General features: G+C 48.8%; 1 protein-coding gene across 2 annotated transcripts; it reads right to left on the bottom strand.

The window, feature by feature from the left end:
- Window positions 1–1,083: 1,083 nt before the first annotated feature.
- Window positions 1,084–20,987, bottom strand: ENTPD6 (ectonucleoside triphosphate diphosphohydrolase 6). 2 transcript variants are annotated; one of them, XM_080925792.1, is made up of 14 exons: window positions 20,843–20,987; window positions 17,991–18,293; window positions 16,020–16,096; window positions 13,262–13,405; window positions 11,898–11,973; window positions 11,105–11,140; window positions 10,118–10,206; window positions 8,967–9,046; window positions 8,466–8,530; window positions 7,196–7,297; window positions 5,642–5,779; window positions 3,693–3,749; window positions 2,324–2,436; window positions 1,084–2,103 (listed from the first exon to the last, which is right to left on the bottom strand). In XM_080925792.1, the coding sequence occupies exons 2-14, from the start codon at window positions 18,280–18,282 to the stop codon at window positions 2,005–2,007; spliced, it is 1,368 nt and encodes a 455-aa protein (XP_080781918.1). In that variant the 5' UTR covers window positions 18,283–18,293; window positions 20,843–20,987; the 3' UTR covers window positions 1,084–2,004. The 2 variants fall into 2 exon arrangements, with proteins under 2 accessions (XP_080781918.1, XP_080781917.1); XM_080925791.1 differs by having other exon boundaries at window positions 17,991–18,296.
- Window positions 20,988–21,475: the final 488 nt, after the last annotated feature.

The raw sequence follows: 21,475 nt of genomic DNA on the forward strand, positions 1-21,475 counted from the left end.
TTACCCACAATGAGTCCGCTTTTGTGTTTCCGGCCTGCGGCTTTGATGCTTCACCTCTGGAGGTCTTTTAAGTACTCGGGCCATTAGCTGTAGGAGAAGAGGCTGTGTGGACTCTGCCAAGGAGTGGGAGTCAGTGTGAAAATGGATACGGTTCTTCCATGCCCTTCACAGCAACATTCTCCTGGCTCTGGTCCCAGGTGACTTTTTATCCGCTTCATCTTTTTTGGACCAAAGTTATACACTGGCTACAAGCCCCTCCAAGGTTTCATTTTGGGGAGACTACCAGGCTCACTTTGCTCAGGTTCCACAGTTTCCCTACTACCTTGGATTTGGGGTCCCACTGACCCACCCCTCCCCACTCCCCAGGACTCTTAGGTCTTACCCAGGCTTCCTTCTACCCATCACCTGTAAAGCTACTAATTTTGTGCTAAGAAGCCACCCGGGATACCAGCTATAGCCCGACAGCTCATGCTCTGCTGTGAAGGAACCTAGCTTCATCAGGGCTGGTGAACACCCTAAAGTTGTGAGCACTCCAGGCAAGATCCTCTTGGAGTTGCTTGAGGAGCAAGGGAAAAGGTGTCAGAAGTCAGCTGAGGAAACTGGCCCCTTTGCCTGTAGAATTCTGTTCCTCTGCGCGGGTCAGTCCAAGTGAAATTCTTGATGTAAGAGGTGGGAAGTAGGGAGTGGTTTTTACGCCAAACCTTGTGAACACACCACAGGTTTGGGGGCTGTGAGCATCTCGGATATCAGTGGGCCCACTGTCTTTTCCCTGGCATGTGAACCATGCGGAATCAAACTAGATCACTGCTGGCTGAGCACAGAGTGATTTAGAGGTGATGTACGCAGAGCTGTCCCTAGCCAAACAAAACCATCAGTCATGTCTCAGGGGAGGGAGGAGCTCAATAGAGAGCTGGGACACAGAAACAGCCCAGGCCTTCAGGTGGCTTGCTGCTGCTGCTGCTGCTGCTGCTGCTGCTGCTGGGTTTCTGCTACCACCTGCTGTCCCACCTGGGCAGGCTTTAAATGCTGGGCGCTCACTCAGGAGACAAAAGAAAGAAACCCTTGTAAACCTTTATTTGGAGTTAACAGTGGCTCAGCTTATTCTATTAACTGTACATTCACTGAGGGGACCACGGAGAAGCCAGCTGCAGTGGAGTGAGGAGGATGGGGTAAGGGGGAGTGTGGTTCCAGGGCTGAGCTTTCTAATTTGCCCCACTGGTCTGCAAGTGGCTCACAGCAGTAATACATTCATTGGGACATGGTTGTGTCCAGAAGAGGGGCTCAGTTTTAATGTAAAAGCACTCACAGCTCGGAAGGTAAGGACTTGAGCACACGGCCCTGAACATTCTCACAGCTCTGCTCACACCCACACGCCTTGCAAAGGTGGCACACAGAGTCTGTGAAGAGGCACTGTCCCATCTTCTTCCTACTCAATGTCCCCACATCAATTAATGATATACCATCCAAAGGTGGGACAGTAAACCTCCAGGTAACTTCACACGTCTATCCTGAGGAAGAGATGGCCACACTCAAGATGTGCTCCCCTTGAGGCTGCGCTGTGTCTGGGCCAGCTTACTTCATCTCCCAAAACTCTGGGAAGGCCAAGAGGCCTGGCTCATGAGGGAACAGGGGCTGGGAGACAAAACAAGACTTGTCACAGAAACACATAAAAGCAGCCACAGTCCTGCACAAGGATAAGAACAGGGCTGCTTCTCTACCTTAGCATGTGCTCTGGGCTCCACCTGGCTCTCTGCCCACTTGGAGGTAAGGCAGGGAGATGGCCCCAGGCCAGGCAGCATTCCTACCCTGGCCCTGCCCCGGCTAGTATGGTATAGCAGGGCTAGTACACGGGCCATGTCCCAGGCAAATCTGCAGGAGATGACGCTGCAGGCACAGAGGAGGGTCTCAGCCAGATGCAGGCTCCTCAAGGATAGCATCACTTCCAGGACAGGGATCCTTGGAGTTGAGAGCCTTGCAGTTCTGGCTAGGGTGGAGACTAGGCTGCTACAAGCCAGGAACCTTCTGTCTCTTCAGGGAATCGATGTAATGAAAAATAGCCCCCAGAGCCCAGCTGGTCTCAACATTGTCAATTTTCCGAGCAAGCTTGAAAAGACAAAGGAAAAGAGAGACGGTTAGGGCCCTGAGCTGCAGAGACTGGGTGGTGTCTGTGGAGAAGGGCTGTGGCTGAGGAGGCTGACACGGCACTGGGCTGTTTCTTAAAAGTAGGGGTGGGAGCAGGAGATAAAAATTCAACCAGTAGGGTCAACAGTTCCCAGCACCTCTCCCCACAAGTGGAATGTGGCACCCAGGATGCAATGCTTACCTTCAGCACCTTGTCCCCTGGAAAACCAAACTCATGGAGCAGCAGGCTGATGTAAGTGAGGTCCATGCAGGCAAAGGGGCTGCTTGGTGGCTGTGTCTCCAGAGTGCGGCACACTGGGAGAGACGGCAATTCTCAGTCGTGTTCTAGACAATCTCTAGTTGGGATGGAGCAGCAACCCTCACCCCAACTGCTGTGGTGTCGCTCTTCACTTCTTTTTCACTGTCTGTTTTGGGGGGCACTTCTCTGCATAGCCCTGGCTTTCCTGAAACTCACTCTGTAGACCAGGCTGCTTTTAAACTCAGAGGTCTGCCTGCCTCGGACTCCGGAGTGCTGAGATTAAGGGCGTGTGCCACCACTGCTAGTGCTCTTCACTTTTGATTTACTGTCAAACTACAGTGCAGTCATCTTATTGGGAGGCCAAGAGGCCAGTCTCAATCTGGACTAGGCCTGGGTGCCAGGCCCAAGAGAGTCTTAAATGTCTTACCTTGGGCTAACAGTGGATCCCCATCTCCTGGCTACATGTCTGTGTCTGAGACCCCTGACACTTTCTAGATGTCAACATACCTAGTATCAGGCTTTGTAATAATGACATTAAACTAATGTCAAACCTATCCTTGTGTGTGTGCCCTTGTGTGGGCACAGAGGACAGACAACATCTGGTCTCCTGCTATAGCATTCTCTACTTTATTCCCTGGAGACAAGATCTCTCGCTTACACATGGAGCTCAGCTGATGGCCAACAAGCCCCAGCAATCCTGTCTCCTCTGTCTTCTCCCCCTCAGCCTGGGCTTTGCAAACATAGGCAACCACACTGAGCTTATTATTTGGGTTCTGGGTATCTGAGTTTGTGCAGCAAACACTCTCAAACCATTTCTATTGTTCCCAGAATCTATTCCTGATAGAGGGGTAAATCTACTCAGACACCCAAAGTCTAGGGAAAAGCCAAGAAGTGATGGGAAAACAGGGAGACACCACACTACTGGCAGGGAGGATGGGAGGAGGCAGGTGAAGAAAGCCTCCTATGGAGAAAACCACAAAGCTTCAGCATTTCACCTGCAAACTGGGAGCAGCAACCAGAAGGGCTAAGTATGGACGTGGCACAAAGTCTTGGGTGCCAGGGTGATGTCACACAGAACGGGTGCAGAAAGGGCACAGTAAGGAGAGGAAGGACAGGCACTGGGACTGTGGACTTTCACATCTGGGGATACCTTCCACTGGATTCAGGCCTTAGTACACTCTGCACCTTGCCCTTACACACCTCCCAGCGCTGTCTATGGACAATTGTGGGCCTTGTGCCCATCACAAACACATGGGGTTTCTGTTCCCACAATTCCTTGGCCTGTCACCCTGACAGTTACAGCACTACTCACCATACTTGGCTGCTATCTCAAAGTCTCCAACTACAAGGCTGCCTCCTTTCTCTGCATCTGTTGGATAAGATACACACCCAGTCAGCAGGACTATGGAGAACCATGTGATGCCACTGATGCCCCAGGCTGGCACTTGGGGACCCCCTACCAGGAGCTCCATACCACACACAAACATGCAGATGTAGGTCTTTCTTACAGGCCTTCACACCTGACTTTAGGGAGCTGCCCACACTCTCTGGTCCTGTGTTTTCTTTTTGAAGTCCCGAGGAATCAAATCCTGAGCCTCACGTATGGTGGGCAAGTAAGTGCTCTTCTACTACAGAGCTACCATACCACCAGAAGGGGTGTAGCTTAGGATGAGCAGGTATCTCTGCCAGCACCATCCAGGACAGGGGCTAAGGAGGATCACCATATCCCTAACCAGGCAACGTTCCCAAGGAGCCTCATCAGTATCTCTGGGCCCCAAGTGGAAGCACAGAATAGAACATGGAGGGGTGGGTGAACTCTGGGCTCTAGAGGTACTGCTTCTCTCTTCAGGACCCACTGAGTTGGTGAGGTGTCACCGTCATGGGTAGCCTAAGCTCCTTCAAAGTCCAGTGTGACCATGACAGCCAGTGGACAGCCTAGGCGAGATGCCTGCCTGGAAGCCTGTGGTAAGCAATGGCAGGAGACTATAGGGTTATCATCCCTCCTCAGAGCTGCCACATACACAGCTCACATTATTCACAGGAAAGCCAAGGCAAGGTGGCCTCAAAGCAGGACCCCCCCCCCCCAATTCTTCAAAGCTAAGTTGCAGTGGAGAGCTCGGCACTGAAATGCCCACAGATCTGGTGTGGTCAGCAGTATGCGAGCGAGTGTTCACCACTCCAGCTCTGGAACCACTAAATCAAAAGCAACCTATCTTGAACACGCCGCCTCAGCCTTAATCCACTGCCGCCTGGCCACTTTCTGCACTAGCCCTGGAGCCAGGACAGAGGCTGTGGGAATTCCCTGCTTCCAGCAAGCATAAACCAGCATGCTTGTTACCCAAGGCCATACATCCTTATCGCCTTGACTTATTTCTTTAAGGAAACTGTTTTGGGGGCTGGACATATGTTTCAGCACTGGTTGTTCTTCCGGGGGTCCAGGGTTTGACCCCGAGCATTCACATGGCAGCTCACAACCCTCTGTATCTCCAGTTCTAGGAGATCCAACGCTATCTTCTGGCCTCCTTGGGCCAGGTACATATGTGATGTGTACAAAGATGTGTGGACAACACACACACACACACACACACACACACAGAGAGAGAGAGAGAGAGAGAGAGAGAGAGAGAGAGAGAGAGAGAGAGAGAGAGACACGGACGGGCAGAGATTTAAACAACTCTGATTTTGGGTGCTGAGGAGGTAGCTTTCCGAGATTTAGATTGCTTGTTACTCTTGTAGAGGATGTTGTGGATTACGACCATCTTTAATTCCAGCATGCATGTTGTGTACATATACATATCTATCTATATAGATAGATAGATATAGGCATATAATCTAAATTTTTTTTTAAAAAACGAAAAAAACTTCTTTAAACTACCAAGGTAGCTTTGCAACCCTTTCACAGTCTGGCCACCATGAGCCTCAACAAACCTCACTGGTTTACTGTCTACCCTGCCCTGGCTTTTTAGACCAAGGTGAGCCCTTCACTGCAGTCTAACCCCTTCCTCAGAAAGAGAGCATGGGTGGCTCTTGAGCTGAGGCTATGGTACTAGGCTGGGCAGTAAACAGTGAGTGAATGCAGATCCCTCTAACAGGATCTGTATCAGCAGCAGATAATTTCCATTTTACTAACTGGCTCAAAGGAACTAGCCATCCCTTCCTGTCTCTCTAACGCATTGCTCCCTAAGCCTGCTCACTTCACACATGCCAACAAAGCTACTACTGGCTAGCACTGGCCCTCTGCCAGATTGGCCTGGCCCTTACCTATAAGGCCAAAGCTGGCTGCAAGGTCATAGTAGTAGGAAAACGCATAGAAGTCCACATGCTGTGCCTCTTCCGTCCTGTGTACTTTATTTCGAAGGACGTCTGATACCCTGCTGGCACACAGCTCATAGAGGCCTGCTGCAAAAGTCCAGAGAAAGCACACAGCTATCGTCAGCAAGCCCACGCACATAGCCACACCGCTCCCAGGACGTATTCTTCAGGCACCTGCAAGTCCTTAGGTGTGGAGCAGCACTTACCAAGAAGTCCCTGTATCTAGACATTGGATGGTGTGTTGCCTAGCCCTGTGTGGTCCTCCACACTTAGGACAGGGGTGTTTTTTACTCCATACGTGTCAATTCAGCAGCTTGCATGGACCTTCAACTTAGCCACAGAACCTGCAACCTCCTTACCTCACAAACCAGGAAGTAGCCATGGGCCATCTGCCAGGCTATGTACCTGGATGGCAGAAAGCCCAGAAGTGGATAGACTCTGGAGATCATTTACCTTCCATGGTCATTCAATAAATGCTTTAATCACCCTGTCTCAGACTGGCTTCAACCAGCCTCCCTCTGCTTCCCAGGGGCCACAGAGCTATGAGCTCAGCTCCCAGACTCCATTTGCTCTCTCTGACCTTGCTCAGCCGCACTACCTCTTTGTCCACTAAGGATCCAGCTTATTGCACATTCTGCTTCCTTGGCCAGAATAATGTTTAGATATGGGCAACTTGATCCTACCTCGTCACACCCTGGCTCAAACGCCTGTACGGGCGTTAACACTGCATCTGTCATGCCTCTCCCATCCCAGGTCAATTTTGCTTCAAGGCCCTTAATTCCTCCCATGGAAAAGCAGATACTGTGGCTGCAAGACCTGCCTCCCCCCCTCCCCACACCGTTCCTTTTCCGGATACCTCTAGAAAGCAGACACCAACACAAGGCTGTACCTTCCCCAAGTGGAACCCTTTGTGAGAAATGGGTCAGACCTGCAAAGCTGACAGTTGAACCAGGCTGACCTCACAACAACCAAAGGCAGAAATACCACATGTATTGTGTCTAGCCTGGGAACACAATCCCAGTATTTCTCCCTGAAGAAAGTCAAAGGACCCAGAGTGACAAGGACCAGGATGAAGGCCAGTGAGAGGGTGGTGGGGGCTGTGTATCCTGGGTTGTTGGCAGGAAGCAGCCTTCCTTTCTCTCTGCATAGAACTGGCCAGAGCAAAGCTTCTGGGCTAGAAGCCCAAATGTGACTATTTGTCTCAGGTCCCATGGCAGCCAGTTCCTCCCCCACTGGAGATCTGTTCAGAAACTGGGCTCTTTGGACAGAAGTGTTTGGTGACAGACAAGAAGAGTCTGTGCAGAAACCCCAAAGAGGTCTCAGCCAGAGGAGGCCCCAGCTCCCTATAGAAGCTTTCACAATCTTGCCACAGCTCTTGGTTGCCTGTACTTCGGGAAGGTACAGCCTTGTGTTGGCGCCTGCTTTTTACAGGTATCCGGAAAAGGAACAGGGGGAAGCAGACTACCGTTGACCCTCCTGAACCTCAATAGCAATGCCACCTACCTGCCTTCTGTCCTGAAATTCTATAGGTGACCTCCGCGTGCTCCCACTCCCCTCTGAACAGGGGAGACAGGCAGGGGCTGACCAGTTCTTTGTCATCCTCAGCTGAAATAGAGAATGACCATGAAGTTAAGAAGAAAACGGTGCTGTGACCATTAAAAGAAGCTTAAAAGACTGGGTAGGGGCACAAGAGAGAATGCTATAGGCTGTAGCAAGATGCTGGGATGCAATGAGACCTCTCCTAGGACAGTCTAGGTCAGCTGGAGAAAAGCCCTGCTCTGTCACAGGCAGCCAGCCAATCTTGCTTGCCCGGGAACATGACTGTGGCCTAGATGAAATGAAGCATCTCATGACCCCTGGGCATCTAGGGTGCCAGTCACTTGTGCTGGAACTATGGCCACGTGCTACTTTATCAGTTATCATAACAACCCTATTTTACAGATGGCTGAGGCTTGGAGTAACTGACAGACTGGTAGGAAGGCAAGGACAGGTGGCACCAAGTGCTACCATGCGGTAGAGTGAATCTGGGCTCCACAGCATGAACTAAGACCATAAAGCTTGTTCCCAGCCTTTAACACGACTGAGCTGGTGTGAAACCTTCAGTGGATGGATGGCAGGGGAAGTCAGGTCACCAGGGCCCCTGTCACATGCTCCCTTCATGACATCCTGATCTTCCACAGGCCCAAAGGCAATGTAGACACATGGCCATGAACACAGGTACCCAAGACTTTCTTGGCATCACTTGTCTCCGCTGCCGTCGGTGACAGAAAGCAGACACGAGGTGATTCCAGACACAGGTAACATGGGTTCAGAAATTATTTCTCTAGTATCTCTCCTGTTTTTAACCAAAAAAATGTCCCTTTATGTACACAGATGTTTTGCCTGCATATATGTGGGGGCTAGAACAGGGCATCAGATCCCTTGGGGCTGAGGTTATGGACAGTTGTGAACTCCCACATGGGTGCTGGGAATAGCACACGGGTCCTCGAGAGGAGTAGCCAGAGCTCTTAACCACTGTGCCATTTCTCTAGCAACCCCCTAGTATCTCTTTCAAGAATGGTTACTTAGAGGAATATTCAAAGGTAAAACATGCCACCCACATCCTATCTTAGCCCTGTGACAAGATCTGGACCTGTTCCACCCAAGCTAACTGGGTGATCAATGGATGATGTGTTGCTGTGTAGTGAAGGAAGAAGAGGAGGAGGGGGAGGAGGAAGAGGAAGACAGACACTGAGAGGAAGGAGAGAGAGCCTAGAGCAAATGTTCTACTCACCAGGTTTCCCCTCCACACCACCCAAGATAGCCAGTCGTGCGGACATCAGTCCCAGCCCCAGGTAGCTGTGGAGACAAATCCCGGTGAGGCTGGGCCACACAGGCGCCTGCCTGGGCTCAATGTGGATACGGTTTCCCTGCTTTTTCTATGAGCCCTGTGGCTGAAACATTAATCGCCTGTCTTGAGCTCTTACAGGCACTGTACACACGACAGCAAGGGAGGAATAGATTCCATCTGTCTTATGAGGTGCAAGAACTACCCCAGTGCCACGCGGCTGGCAGCCCACGCCTCATCTCTTAATCTTTTCCAAGCCTCCCTCAAAGAGGAACAAGATAAGCACCAAAGAAGACTGCAATTTCACAATGGATTTTAAAATGAAGCATGGGGGGGGGGGGGACAAGAAGGGCCCAGGAGGTCTCTTAGCAGACTCTGGCATCTACATAGGAAAAGAAATCCCACTGAGGCATCAACGGGTGTTACACCAGGAGTGAGCAAACTCACCTGTAGGAATACAGCTTGAAAGTCCTGTTAAACATCTGCAGCGAGGTCAGGTGGCCAGGTGGGGAGGCCAGCAGGGTACCCTGGGGAAGAACACGAGCTACTGTTGCCCCGTTTTCCAGAACACCATGTCCTCCTCCCAGACAGGGACATTTAAAATGGGTTTTCCACTATGTTTTAACTATGAAACAATGAGGAGCAAGGAGTAAAAATCAAATCCATCCAGGATAAGTGCTTTCCCTTCTTTCCATATTAGGGACCAAACCAGGGCTTTTAAGATCTAAGTACTTAGCCAGTGAACAACATCTTCAGCTTTCATCATCATCACCACCATCACAACCACCACCACCATCATCACCATCACAACCACCACCACCACCACCATTATCATCACCACCATCACAACCACCACCACCATCATCACCATCACAACCATCATCATCATCACCACCATCACAACCACCACCACCACCACCATTATCATCATCACCATCACAACCACCACCACCATCATCATCACAACCACCACCATCATCATCATAACCACCACCATCACCATCATCATCACAACCACCACCATCATCACCATCAAAACCACCACCACCGTCATCATCACCATCACCACCATCATCATCACCATCACAACCACCACCACCATCATCATCACAACCACCACCATCATCATCACCATCACAACCACCACCATCATCACCATCACAACCACCACCATCATCACCATCACAACCACCACCACCATCATCATCATCACCATCACAATCACCACCATCACCACCACCACCACCATCACCACCATCATCATTTTGAAATAAGGTCCTGTTAACTTGTCCAGGCTAGCTCTGCCCTCTTAGTCCTCCAACCCCAGTCTCCCCAGGGCTGGGGTTACAGATGTATAGCACTAAACCACGGGAATTATCTGGTCTCTAGGCCAACACTGGTCATTATTTGATTCCACCTCACTGAACAGCAGGTTTCCATTTTGGTTTTTAGGAGGTAAAGTTAAAAGTCTTAAAAGAACTCAGAGGGGCAGAGCACCTTCCAGTGGCCAAGGGGCCTTCTCTGAGGGGCCTCCTCTGGGTGACTGCAGCTCCCCTGACTTGATGCACACACCTGGTGAGGCAGGCAGGACTGGTTACCTCGACACGTGGGAGGAAGGTGATCTGAGTGGATCCTCCGCCCAAATCCAGCATGCCCACACTGCTGCTTCCTGGGGTTTTCAGACTGCCTAGATCACAGTAAGTAAGGACATAGATAGTGCTGTCATGTTAGAAAGGATATGAGGACACCAGGAAAGTCAAAGAGAGGTCATGGGTGTGGGGAGAGAGTGGGGAGACAGAGAAGCTGCTACAACTACTTAGAAAATGGCAACTTAGAAGGTATCCAAGAGCCATGGCTCTGCCAGCTGTGACTATGGTGAGAACGACAGAATCACACCGAACCTGAGACTAACCCTGACGCTGCTTATCTTCTGACAAGGCTGGTGTCACTATTCTGACACGGGTCCTCTCCGAGAGGCATCTTCTTTGGCAAGCCCCATCCCAGACCTGGTACTCTCAAAGCATCTGAAGTAGAGAGCCTTTACCTATCCACCAGTGTCTTTACGCCCTCATATTGGTGAGGCCTGCCAGGAAAACCCTTTCATCCTTCTACATACACACTGCCCTCCTCCAGTAAAGGAGTCATGCGGAGAACAACTTGCAAGTGGCTCTTCAAAGCCTGTTTCTGCCAGAGCTGATTAGCATGCACATCATATACAATATTCTAAAACCTGACTAGGTTATTTTTATCTTTGTTTTTTAAAAAAGATTATTTACTTTATGTATTTGAATAAGTATACACCTTATACCTGAAGGTCAAAAGAGGGCATCAGATCCCATTACAGATGGTTGTGAGCCGCTATGTGGTTGCTGGGAATTGAACTCAAGACCTCTGGAAGGGCAGACAGTGTTCTTAGCCCTCGAGTCACCTCTCCAGGCCCCTGACTAGGTTTTATTCACTGCTTCTCTTTGATTACACTGAGTTGGGTGTCATGGTAACGAGGCCTCTGTACTTGAGGAATACCCACAGGCACTCCTTCCTAGAGATGGTGAGCCATTAGGCTTTGCCATCCAGTAGACACACACCTGTCAGGAAGTTGACAGTGATCCATGCTGAAACACCTGTAAGAGAATGGCACAGGCATTTAGAATCCTTTTAAAGAAAGATTTAAATTGCACTTTGTGTTTATGGGTGTTTTACTTGCATGTAGTTCTGTGAACTTTGTGTGTGTCTAATACCACTGAAGGCCTGAAGCGGGGTTAAAGCCCTTAGAACTAGAGTTGTAGGTGGTTATGAGCCACCATGTGGAAGGTGGGAACTGAACTTGGGTCTTCTGCAAGAGTAGCAAGTACTCTTAACAGCTAAGCCATCTCTCCAGGCCCCATTTTAATTCTGTACTCATTGGGGCTGCTACATATGTCCAGATTTCAGTGGGCACTGTTGGCTATTCCCAGCCGAAACCCAAGGTCTCTGGGCACACATTAAACTCTTAGAACACATTGCCAATGTCATGTTCCAGGATTTTGTCACCAGCTTCCACTTTAAAGGAGGGAGGAAAAGGATCCCATGTCCCCTCTGCCCTCCAGACTCTTAAGGTCATTCACCAGCCAGGGAGGAACCTCAAGTGTCTGTTTCAGAATGAGGTACATAACCACATATTCCAGCACGGCAGCAACTACTGTTCTTTAAATGCCCTTAAAGCCCGAAACATGTTTCCAAAGGCTTCTGTACCAGGTTTGGTGCTCATCAAAAGAACTTGTCTCTAACAACAAAACTGTGCACAAGACCGTAACTTGCTGGAGTCAACGCAGCAGCAGCAGCAGAGCCATAAGTCTGACAGGGACATGCGTTGGCGAGATGCTCATTTGTCAACTCTACCTTCATCTGTGCCATTCATGATGGAAACACAGTCGTCCCCTACAAGGAAGGGTGATGCCTTGAACACCTCCTTCACCTAAACACAGAAACATTTCTTAGCCCAGCACGCAGTTACAGCTCTATGAACTTCCCCTGTGCTCACAGAACCTGGAAGGCAGGAGATTAGGAGTTTGAGGTCAATCTTGTCTACACAGTGGTTATCTCACCCTCCACCCAAGCCATGGCAGGAAGGATGTTTTCAATCTTCAGAATTAAGAAGTTTTCCAGTATGCCTTCATTACACTGTTTCAAGCTTCTGGGATCATCTATAGATACAGGTGTCCTTGGCTGATATCCCTAGAACAGCTAAGAAACATGCCACTCCAGGTACTTTAACGCTGGGAATAGATAGCACGGTTCTCAGAGAAAAGGCAGCACAGAGAGAGTTGGCCTGCACTGGGCCTGCTGGGTCCCCAAACACTGCCTGGCTTTGGGTTGTGACATTGAAAAGCCCTATGATTCAGGACTTGACACCTGGTGAACATATATATGGTCTGCATACACACACACACACACACACACACACACACACACACACACACACACACATACACATATATAGGTAGGAGCACTGACCCAGGTCTGCATATATATGTGTGTGTGTGTGTGTGTGTGTATAGGAGCACTGACCCAGGGACATGGGCCATCAGAGCTTGGCAGAGTGGCTTTGTGTGTGTGTCTCTGTGTGTGTGAGTGCGCGTGCTCGTGAGCAAACAATTAGGTATGCTTCTTTACTTTCTAAGGAGTCCCAGGAACAAGACTTCAGTGTACCTGGTCACCTCTGCCTCCTCTGTAGCCTAAGAAGGAGTACCATCTTGCATACAAATGTTTAAGAATAATCTAGAAGTTGAGGGAGACTTTATCTCCCCAAATTTGGTAGATAGGAAGAAAATCAGAAATACATAAAGTGCAAAGTGGCTGTCTGAGGTACTAGGTCCCCCATGAAGCACTGTGACTGGGGAAGAGGCTGGGGTCTCTTGGGTACTCACATCTGAGCTCAGGCTAAGACACCAGCCCAGCTCACACACCTGGGGAAGGGGACCTGCCCTTCAGAAGCACAATATAATTTTTTTAAAGTCTTTCTTAAAACAAAGATTTCTAAGGTGATACTGTGAAAATTCCAATGGTTTTCTCTTCTATGTCCTGCCTGCTTGACACTAACTGGAAGGTGGGGCTATCTTGTTCTGAGACAGTCTCACGATGTAGCTAATAATGGCCTCTGCCATCCAGGTGCTGGGCTCACTAAGTCCACCACCATGCCCAGCATGGTTAGTGTTTTTACTGGTCCTTAGCCACCTTCCAGTTGGGGGAATGGCTAAGCTTACCTTTTGCAGCAACTTCTGAGCCTTTTCTCCCGGCAGCAGGCGCAAACCAGCTGTGGCCTTGAGAACCAGAGGGGTGGCCTTCCAGAAATCATATGGAATGTGTTGCTTGGCAACATTCAGAAGCTCCTGGATCCCTTGAGCGCTCTGTGGACATTGTGAAGGCAAAGCGAGCCTGCTATAATACTACCCAGGTACCACTATGCTTTAAAATGCATATTTAAATACATTAACTTAAGAATTAAATTTGGGGATGTGTGCACATGCACACATTCGCATGTAGATGTCAGAGGACAGCCTCCAGGAGCCAGTTCTCACTTCCGCCTCGTGTAGGCAGGGTCTCTCTTGTTTCTGCTATCCCATGACTCACCACACTGGGCTTTTTATGTGAGTTCTGGGACTGGAACTCAGGTCAGCAGGCATGTAAAGCCAGTGCTTTTACCCACACACGCACCTCCTGACCCCTTTCTCTAGTTTTCAAAAGCAGCAGGAGCATTGCATCAAGCACCACTGGCCAGCTGTGAGAACACAAGGGGTCAGAACATGGAGGACAGCCCTCAGCATAGAATATGGCAGGCAAAAACAGGTCAAGAGCCAAGGGCCGAGCCTCCTTTTACATAACTTCTGTGCTTTCTGAGTAAGATTTATGCTCTGGTTTGCCACCACCTGTGCTACTTAGTTTTGTGACAACTTGACAAAAGCTAGAGTCATCTGAAAGAGTGAAGCTCCAATAAGAACATGCCTCTGTAAGATTCGACTGTAGGGCATTTTCCTAACTAGTGACTGATGAGGGAGGGACCAGCCCATGGGGTGGTGGTGCCATCCCTAGTCTGGTGGTCCTGGGTTCTATAAAAATGTAAGCTGACCAAGCCATGAAGAACAAGCCAATAAACAGTACCTCACCACGGCCTCTGCATCAGATCCTGCCTCTAGGCTTCTACTTTGCTGTCCTCGCTTCCTTCACTGATAGACTTGAAGTATGGAAGTGCCAACTCAGGAAATTCTTTCCTCTCCAACTTTCTTTTTGGTCATGGTGTTCATCAAAGCAATAGAGACCCTAATTAGGACACCACTCCTCACCAGGTGACCTCACAGGGTTGTGACTTCCCTGTATGTTATGGGCATGGGGAAATTGACAAATACTATGGTCACTCATAGAATTGAGAGTCCCATGAAAAACCTCACTGAGGGGTCCCATCACCCGACAGAAAGCTCAAAGGGTGGCTCAGATGTAAACCTGGGTAAACAGTGAAGCCTGTCCAAGTAGAAAACTCACTTTCTTGTTATCTAGAATTCCGACTCCACAAATCCACCCAAAGATGCCCTTGTACAAGTGGGTGATAGAGTGGGTGTTAGATGACAGATTGTTCTTCTCTACTGTGTATGCAAAATAAAAACAGGCAGAGCTCTCAAATATTTGTCCAAGGACACACTAAACAGGTCCTGAAGGATCTGTGAGAAAGCAGGGCACGCATTGGAGGAGCCAGGACACCCACCCTACTGAGTGTGCACCGCCCGTCTACAAGTCAGATTTTTAACTCCCTAGTTAACAAATCTAAGCATACGACTCCGATCTGGTTTAACCGGGTGGCTACCCTTGAATCACGGATTCCTCTACTGTATAGCCAAGCCTTGTACTACCCTGTCTGAAACCAACTGTGGACAGGAATAACCGTGCTCATGCTTTGAGGAACACTGGACCTGGGCTGAGGATGTGGCTTATATGAGAGGCCTGGGGTTTCATCTGCAGCATTTAAAAGAAGAAAAAGATGAAGGAATGACTGGGGTCAGGACTCTCGGAACAAGCAGTTTCTGCTTTAGGAGAGAGCCAAGTGTCCCACTCATCCACACTAGCACATTAAAAGCATTTAGGGCATCAGAAGTCTAAATGCTGCACACTTAACAGCAACTCAACCTTAGTGAGACTTGCTTTCTACTTATTTATTCTATCACATTTATTTGGTTTGTGGGTTTCATAAATTATGTGTTTTTGCGTTTGTTATTTATTTTTTAGGGGTTGGTACTGGAGATGAAGCCCAGGGTATCAGGCACACTAGGCAAGCAGTTCACCACGGAGCTTCTCTGCTAGCCCTAGTGGAACAGTTTTAACATTAACATTTTTAGTAAATGTTATACCTTTAATCAGAGGAACTGCAATGAAACATTAAAATTACAAATGCACTATGGGAGTTGTAGTTCACTATCAGAGCACTGGCCTAGTCTTGGGAAGCCCTGGGCTCTATCCCTAGCTCTCTGTATCACAGAATATTATATGAAACTTACATGACAATTACAAACGTTTTAAAGTCCAAATAAAGTCTTCTGTTTTTCATTTTATTACTTGTATGAGCGTTTTGCCTGCACGCATGTCTGGGTATCATGTGTGTGCCATGCCCACAGAGGCCACAACAGGGCACTGGATTCTCTGGGACTGGAGTTACAGGTGGGAATAGGCTGTCATGTGGTTGCTGGAAATTGAACCCTGGTCCTCTGAAAGAACAGTCAATGCTCTTAACCACTGAGCCATCTTTCCAGCCCCACAAATAATGCTTCTGTATATTTATAGATGAGCTCTTCTGAACTGCATAAGGATTAGGGGAGGGCCTCTGATGTATACACTGGTGGGTCTGTCCTCAGGGAACACCATACCGCAGGCAGTAAGGAAGATATCTTTCTCTCAGGGTGGCCAACTGATCCAGAAGGGGCTGGCTGGGAACTCTGTTAGGGACACTGAAAGGGCAGACAGACATAAGATGGCTACCTTCTCAACATCATCCGCGTAAGCAGAGAGCCCAGGCTTCAGCGCTTTGAAGGTCTCGTGGGTCAAGGTGGGAGTTTCTAAAAGGAAAACATTTTTAAAAGAAGGAGCTATGAATATGTACAAAGAGTCATCAGGGACTAGCTGATGTTAAGGGCAGAGGCCTGACTGTGGTGATCAATTAGGAGGGGTTATTTTTGTTTAAATTCTGAAATGTAGTTTAGCTGAGTAAAAGACCTAAAGTCTACACCAGAGTTCTCTTTTATTAAATGTGTGGGGGGGGGCATACATGCGTGTGCATGTGTGTCTATATGTGTAAAGGCAGGCTGGGGTGAGTGTGCCTAGCAAGCTAGAGGCCCTGGAATTGATCCCAGCACTGCAAAAAGCAAATAACTCACACCCCGAATGTAACTGAGGACACCTTACTTAAATTTTAAGATATCTCTTGCTGACTTAACAAGATAAATGATCTTAAACTGATCATAAAAATGGTGCCCGTAATTATGAGATGTTATTCTTATACAGGCCTTGAATAAGCTTCCAAAGGTTTGTTCTTCTTAAAAGGCGAGAGGCTGATGTTAGGAAGAATGGAATGCATCCAGAGGCATCCCGTAGCTGAACACAAGTCCAAAATATAAATATGTAAATGTGACACCAGTCCAAAATATCAATATGTAAATATGAGGACTGAGGAAAGAAAATCAGGACCAGAAAAGCAGGAACAAAACTTTTCAGAAAGATTGCTCTCCCTAAAGACAAACTGTATTACTGTTAGTACTGCCTTAAACCTAGATTATTTTTTTAAGTTGGTGCTAAAAATTGACTCAGGGCCTCAGACATGCTAGAAAAGTGTTCTACCACTGAGCAGTCCTTCCCAACCACCTGTTACATTTGGTTTCAAAACCAGTTTTGGAGGTGAGTAAGTAGACCTGGCATCTAAATGTTTAACTAGTACAGTAAGTATAAAGTATCAATGTACAAACGGGACCAATTTACAGAGGGACAGAGCATCATTTCTGCCTGCTCTACCGTACCAGAACGAAAGGAGTGCACCATCACATTCAGCTCCCCTATTAAAATCTAAATTATCATCAATAAAGGTTTTCTTTTCTTTTTTAGCAAAGTTCTAGCACAAACACATAAAGATATACAATAATTAAATCAGAAGGAAGTAAAACAGGCTACTGTAGATCTGGAAAGAGTTGCCAGGGGTCTCATGCAGACAGAGCAGTTAATGCCAGGATGGTGTCTGGCTACCAGGGACCTGGATATGGGACTGGAACAAAGCAGAGGGACAGAAAGTTGACTGACTGAAGGTCAGATGCACAAAGAAGGCAGATTTTAGGGTAACAGACAAGGGATTCTGGATAGAAGCACCCACCTTCTGCCTAACGTTGCCATTCCTGGGAAGCAAAGCTGGTAGGGCCTGAGGTCCAGACCCCTCAGTATTATGTAGGACCTACAGGAGCATCTCCTGCAAGCCCCAGTCCCAGGTTTCTGCTATTGTTCTGACTTGCCTGGGTTCCTGGCTTCTGTGAGCCTGACTCTGGAGTTGTTTCCCACCTTGAGCTCTCCCAATATCAACATGACATAGCCCAAATTGCAGGTTCAGCCACAGGCCTGCAGTGGACACAGGGAGGGGACAGGCTACTAAACGCCCATCAATGGCTCACTAGTATAAGAAAAGCCTTGGGCTCCTGGGGATTTTAGAGGCACTGGCTTTGTATCCACTGAGGAAGTATCTCTTAGTAACTGCATTTTCTTTTTTTCAAGTGGTTTGGTACTCACACCCAGGGCCTTACATGTGCTTACACTGAGCTTTGCCACAGTGCCTTAATAATTTCACGTTAGCAGGCTTCCACATTACTCTAGAGCAGGGGCTCAAGCCACACACTGTCTTCTCAAAAGCCTTGCCCTGAGAGTAGGGAAGGCAGATCCTGTGTCTGTGCCCATAACTCAGAGTCAGATAGATACCTCCAGGTGGCCGGGCAAACTGGAAGACATGGATGCGGGTACCGGTGCTCCCAGCATCAAACATGATCCCATAGAAGACCTCGTGACCACGTGTAGCTGAGCCTGGGGAGCTAAAGGCCTGTTGGGTCCACCGTGCCCCCGAGGCAGCCCCAGCAATGGTAAAGAAGGCTTGGGCAGCAGAGGCCCGGTGCCATTTGATATAGGCAACATAGATGAACAGGCCCACGCACAGTCCGAGGGGATACGCCACCTTCGTCATCCGCAAGGTCCCATGGTTTGGTATTTTTCTCATTTCTCAGTCCCCTGCTGGTTGAATGGAGAAGAATTAGGTAAATCACATTAGGCTGTAGCCTACAGTGTAAGTCACAAGTTTCTAGTTCTGGGACAAAGTATGCAACTGGATACTGGTCTGCACCTCATTCCCCAGGAGTTTTTCTTCATGACTCTGAAAGGGATGGTTCAGAACTGAGGCTTATAAACACTGGGACATGCTGCTGCTTGTATCAAAGAACCCAGTGTCCGCAGACCATTCCAGGTGACAGACCCACAAAAATCTTTGCTCGCACTTCTACTCTGAGATTGTACTTTCGGGATTTACTTTCCCAGGTGGGAGCTTCAAATTGGCCATTTGAACAAGTGCAGTGAACCTGAGACAGGCATGAAGCACTGAGCCTGCTTTTGTCTGGAAGTTTAGTGGACTCTTCATTTGTAAGAAACATTTCTGTCAAGGGGGAAATGATGCCTGGTGAACTCTAAACACAGTCATTCACTCATCTTTAAAATATAATCTTTATTCCTGCCTCAGCCTTTTCAGTGACAGGAATCCCTGGGTATTCAATTTTTTTTTTTTTTTTTTTTTGGTAGCTCCTGGTCTCAAAAAGATGAGAAGTGAGGGGCCTGCATCTCAAAGCTTCTCCTATCCTCAAGGGATGTCTGCTGGTCTTTTCACACCTCACACTTTTCAGTTACTGAGGTGCAGCAGCTAATCCTGGGAGAGCAGGAGGCTCAGTGTGGGCTACAAGTAGGACTGAACATCTTCATCATGTGCTCTGAACACCCCACACCCAACCTGTAAAATACAAAATTCTACTTTAGACAACCTGACAACACTTATGAATTCACAGGCCCACAATCACTGCATTTACATATCTGGACAATATGAACAATCTAAACAGAATGCCTTATCCAAGGGGCACAGGACCAGAACCAGACAAACTGGTCCACAGGACATCCATGTCTCAGAGGCTCAATTCCAAACAGCAACTTTATTCTGTGGGGTTGAGGTGTCTGTCCACAGCTAAGGAGCTTGCAGGAAGGACTAATTATTTCTCTAGCTATGTCTAACACCCGGTGGTGGTATACTGATTAGACTTCCAAAAGACCCACAGAGAACGACTTGACAGAACAGAGTTTGCAGCAGCAGAAGCGTGGACTAAAGCCGAGTGGAGAATGAGCAGGAAGTGGAACAGGAAGCAGCATGTAAGGCAAACAGAGGTGCCTCCTGTCAGGTAGATATCCGAGTCAGAGAATGTAGGTTTGGTGCTAGGAGAGGAGGGGAAACTAGATCTCAGAAATATGCTCCATCTGATTTGAACTGGTAACTGCCAGATTTTTTTTTTTCGGGTTTGCATTAAAATATAGGAACCAAGGCATGATTGCAAATGACTGCTCTATATGCTAATGTGTGTCCCCAAATAAAGCACATTAACAAAGCATCACATATTCCCTTAGTAGTTGTAGAAGGGGGGAAGAACAGCCCTGTGAAGACCACCTCCTGACTATTTTGCAGGGTGCCATGCCTCATGGGCCAGTAGGTTCTTCCAGACCTAAGTACAACTCTCAGGCTCTGTCCATGAGGTTCCAGGAGGGTCTCAGATACAAACCATATTAGCCTACATTTCTCCCAGGGCAGGAAGAGATGGGGGCGGGCAATATCTGGATTTACCTTTATGCTTGCTTTATGCATTTTTTTTCCAAAGGCTAACTATATTGTTCAAACGCTGGTAACAGGAATAGGGAAACCTCCTCTCGATGCTATTCAGCCTCCTCCGTGGCTCTGCAGCACCTCAGGAGAGCCTCTGTAATCACATTCATCAACCTCTCCCTAGGGATTCTCCTTCCCTGTGTCTTGACATTTTCCTACTGTTGCTATAAGAGTTCACTACACTCCCTGTGATGTAGGGTGTGCAGCCTCGCCACACGTGGTCGTGGGGTACAAGGACCTGCAGAGACATGGAAGGCCTAGGTATTTTCGGGTGACGGATTCAGGGCTGTGTCCACTGTGACCTACTCAGAAATGAAGTCTCAAAACCAATTACTTGTAGATGCTTTTAAAACAAAACTGTGTTCCCGCCGATTCTCTGTTCTGACACTCTGGGTGTCAACACCAGGACCTTTCTCTCTCCTTTAACCTTAAGCACCTGTGGCTACACACCAGCTCAGGCAGAACCACCCCGTTCCCACCTTCCGCACAATCAGAACACAGGGTTTCCCCGGTTCCCCGAGTCTCCCAGCTCTTCTGTCCAGTGCTGAAGGGTAAGTGCCACTGCCAGGTTCTACTGGGGGCGGGACAGCACAGGCCAGCCGAATGAATGGACGCTACAGGGCAGTGGGCTGCACTTGACCTATAGCGTAGCAAATGTGCGAGGGCTACGCAGCCAGGACAGAAAGACAGCCAGCTGAGTGGACAGAGAGCGCAAGTGACTCTGAGGCCTCCCGCGGGAGCTGTCTCCAGGCCCAGAGAGGTGTTCAGGCATCGGAACTGCACCATAGGAAACCCCGTCACTCGCGCGCGTGGGAGACCAACCGTAGTCAGTCATCCAGGCCAAGCACCTTTCTCTGGCACCGCTTACCCTGCACGGCGCCCTCGGTCCCTCAGGAGAGGTAGTGGCGTACCCGGAGGCAGTCAGCGACCACACACCAAGCGCTTGGCTCTCCAGCGCCCGTCCGCATCAACAGAGCCTCAACGCGTGGAACCAGACCCCAGCAGACCCTGAGACCCTGTCTCCGCCTACGTGCACTTTGCGTCACCAGGACAGGACGGCGTTGATACGCGTGCGCGGTGACGCTTGCCAGCCACGCAGGCGCAATACCCAGGTGCTCGTCCCTAGTGGTTTTTATTTGGTTGGGTGTTTGTTTTTCTTTCTGCCAGTAGGCGGCTCTGGAGCAGGAACTTATCTTGGATCCTTCTGAGGCTTGGGAGGAGCAGAGCCTTATCTTGACTTGTGTAGGAGTTAACTTGAATCTTATCCATTACCTTGTCCTTCTGTAGGCTTTCTTCCAGGATCCCTCCACACCCGAGTTGCTTCCTTTTTTACTTTCTCTAGGGAATACGTGATAGGATATGCATTCACAATAGAGAACGCTCCTTTATCCTTGGTCAAATTTTCTGTTGCCTTCCTAGAAGCCACAACGTTGTCAGCTGCTAACTGCAGCGAGACTCCGAAAGTATGTGCCTAGTTCATCTGTCTGAATGTCTCCCAAGA

The sequence above is a fragment of the Micromys minutus genome, assembly GCF_963924665.1.
Source record: "Micromys minutus genome assembly, chromosome: 11".
Taxonomy (NCBI): Eukaryota; Metazoa; Chordata; class Mammalia; order Rodentia; family Muridae; genus Micromys; species Micromys minutus.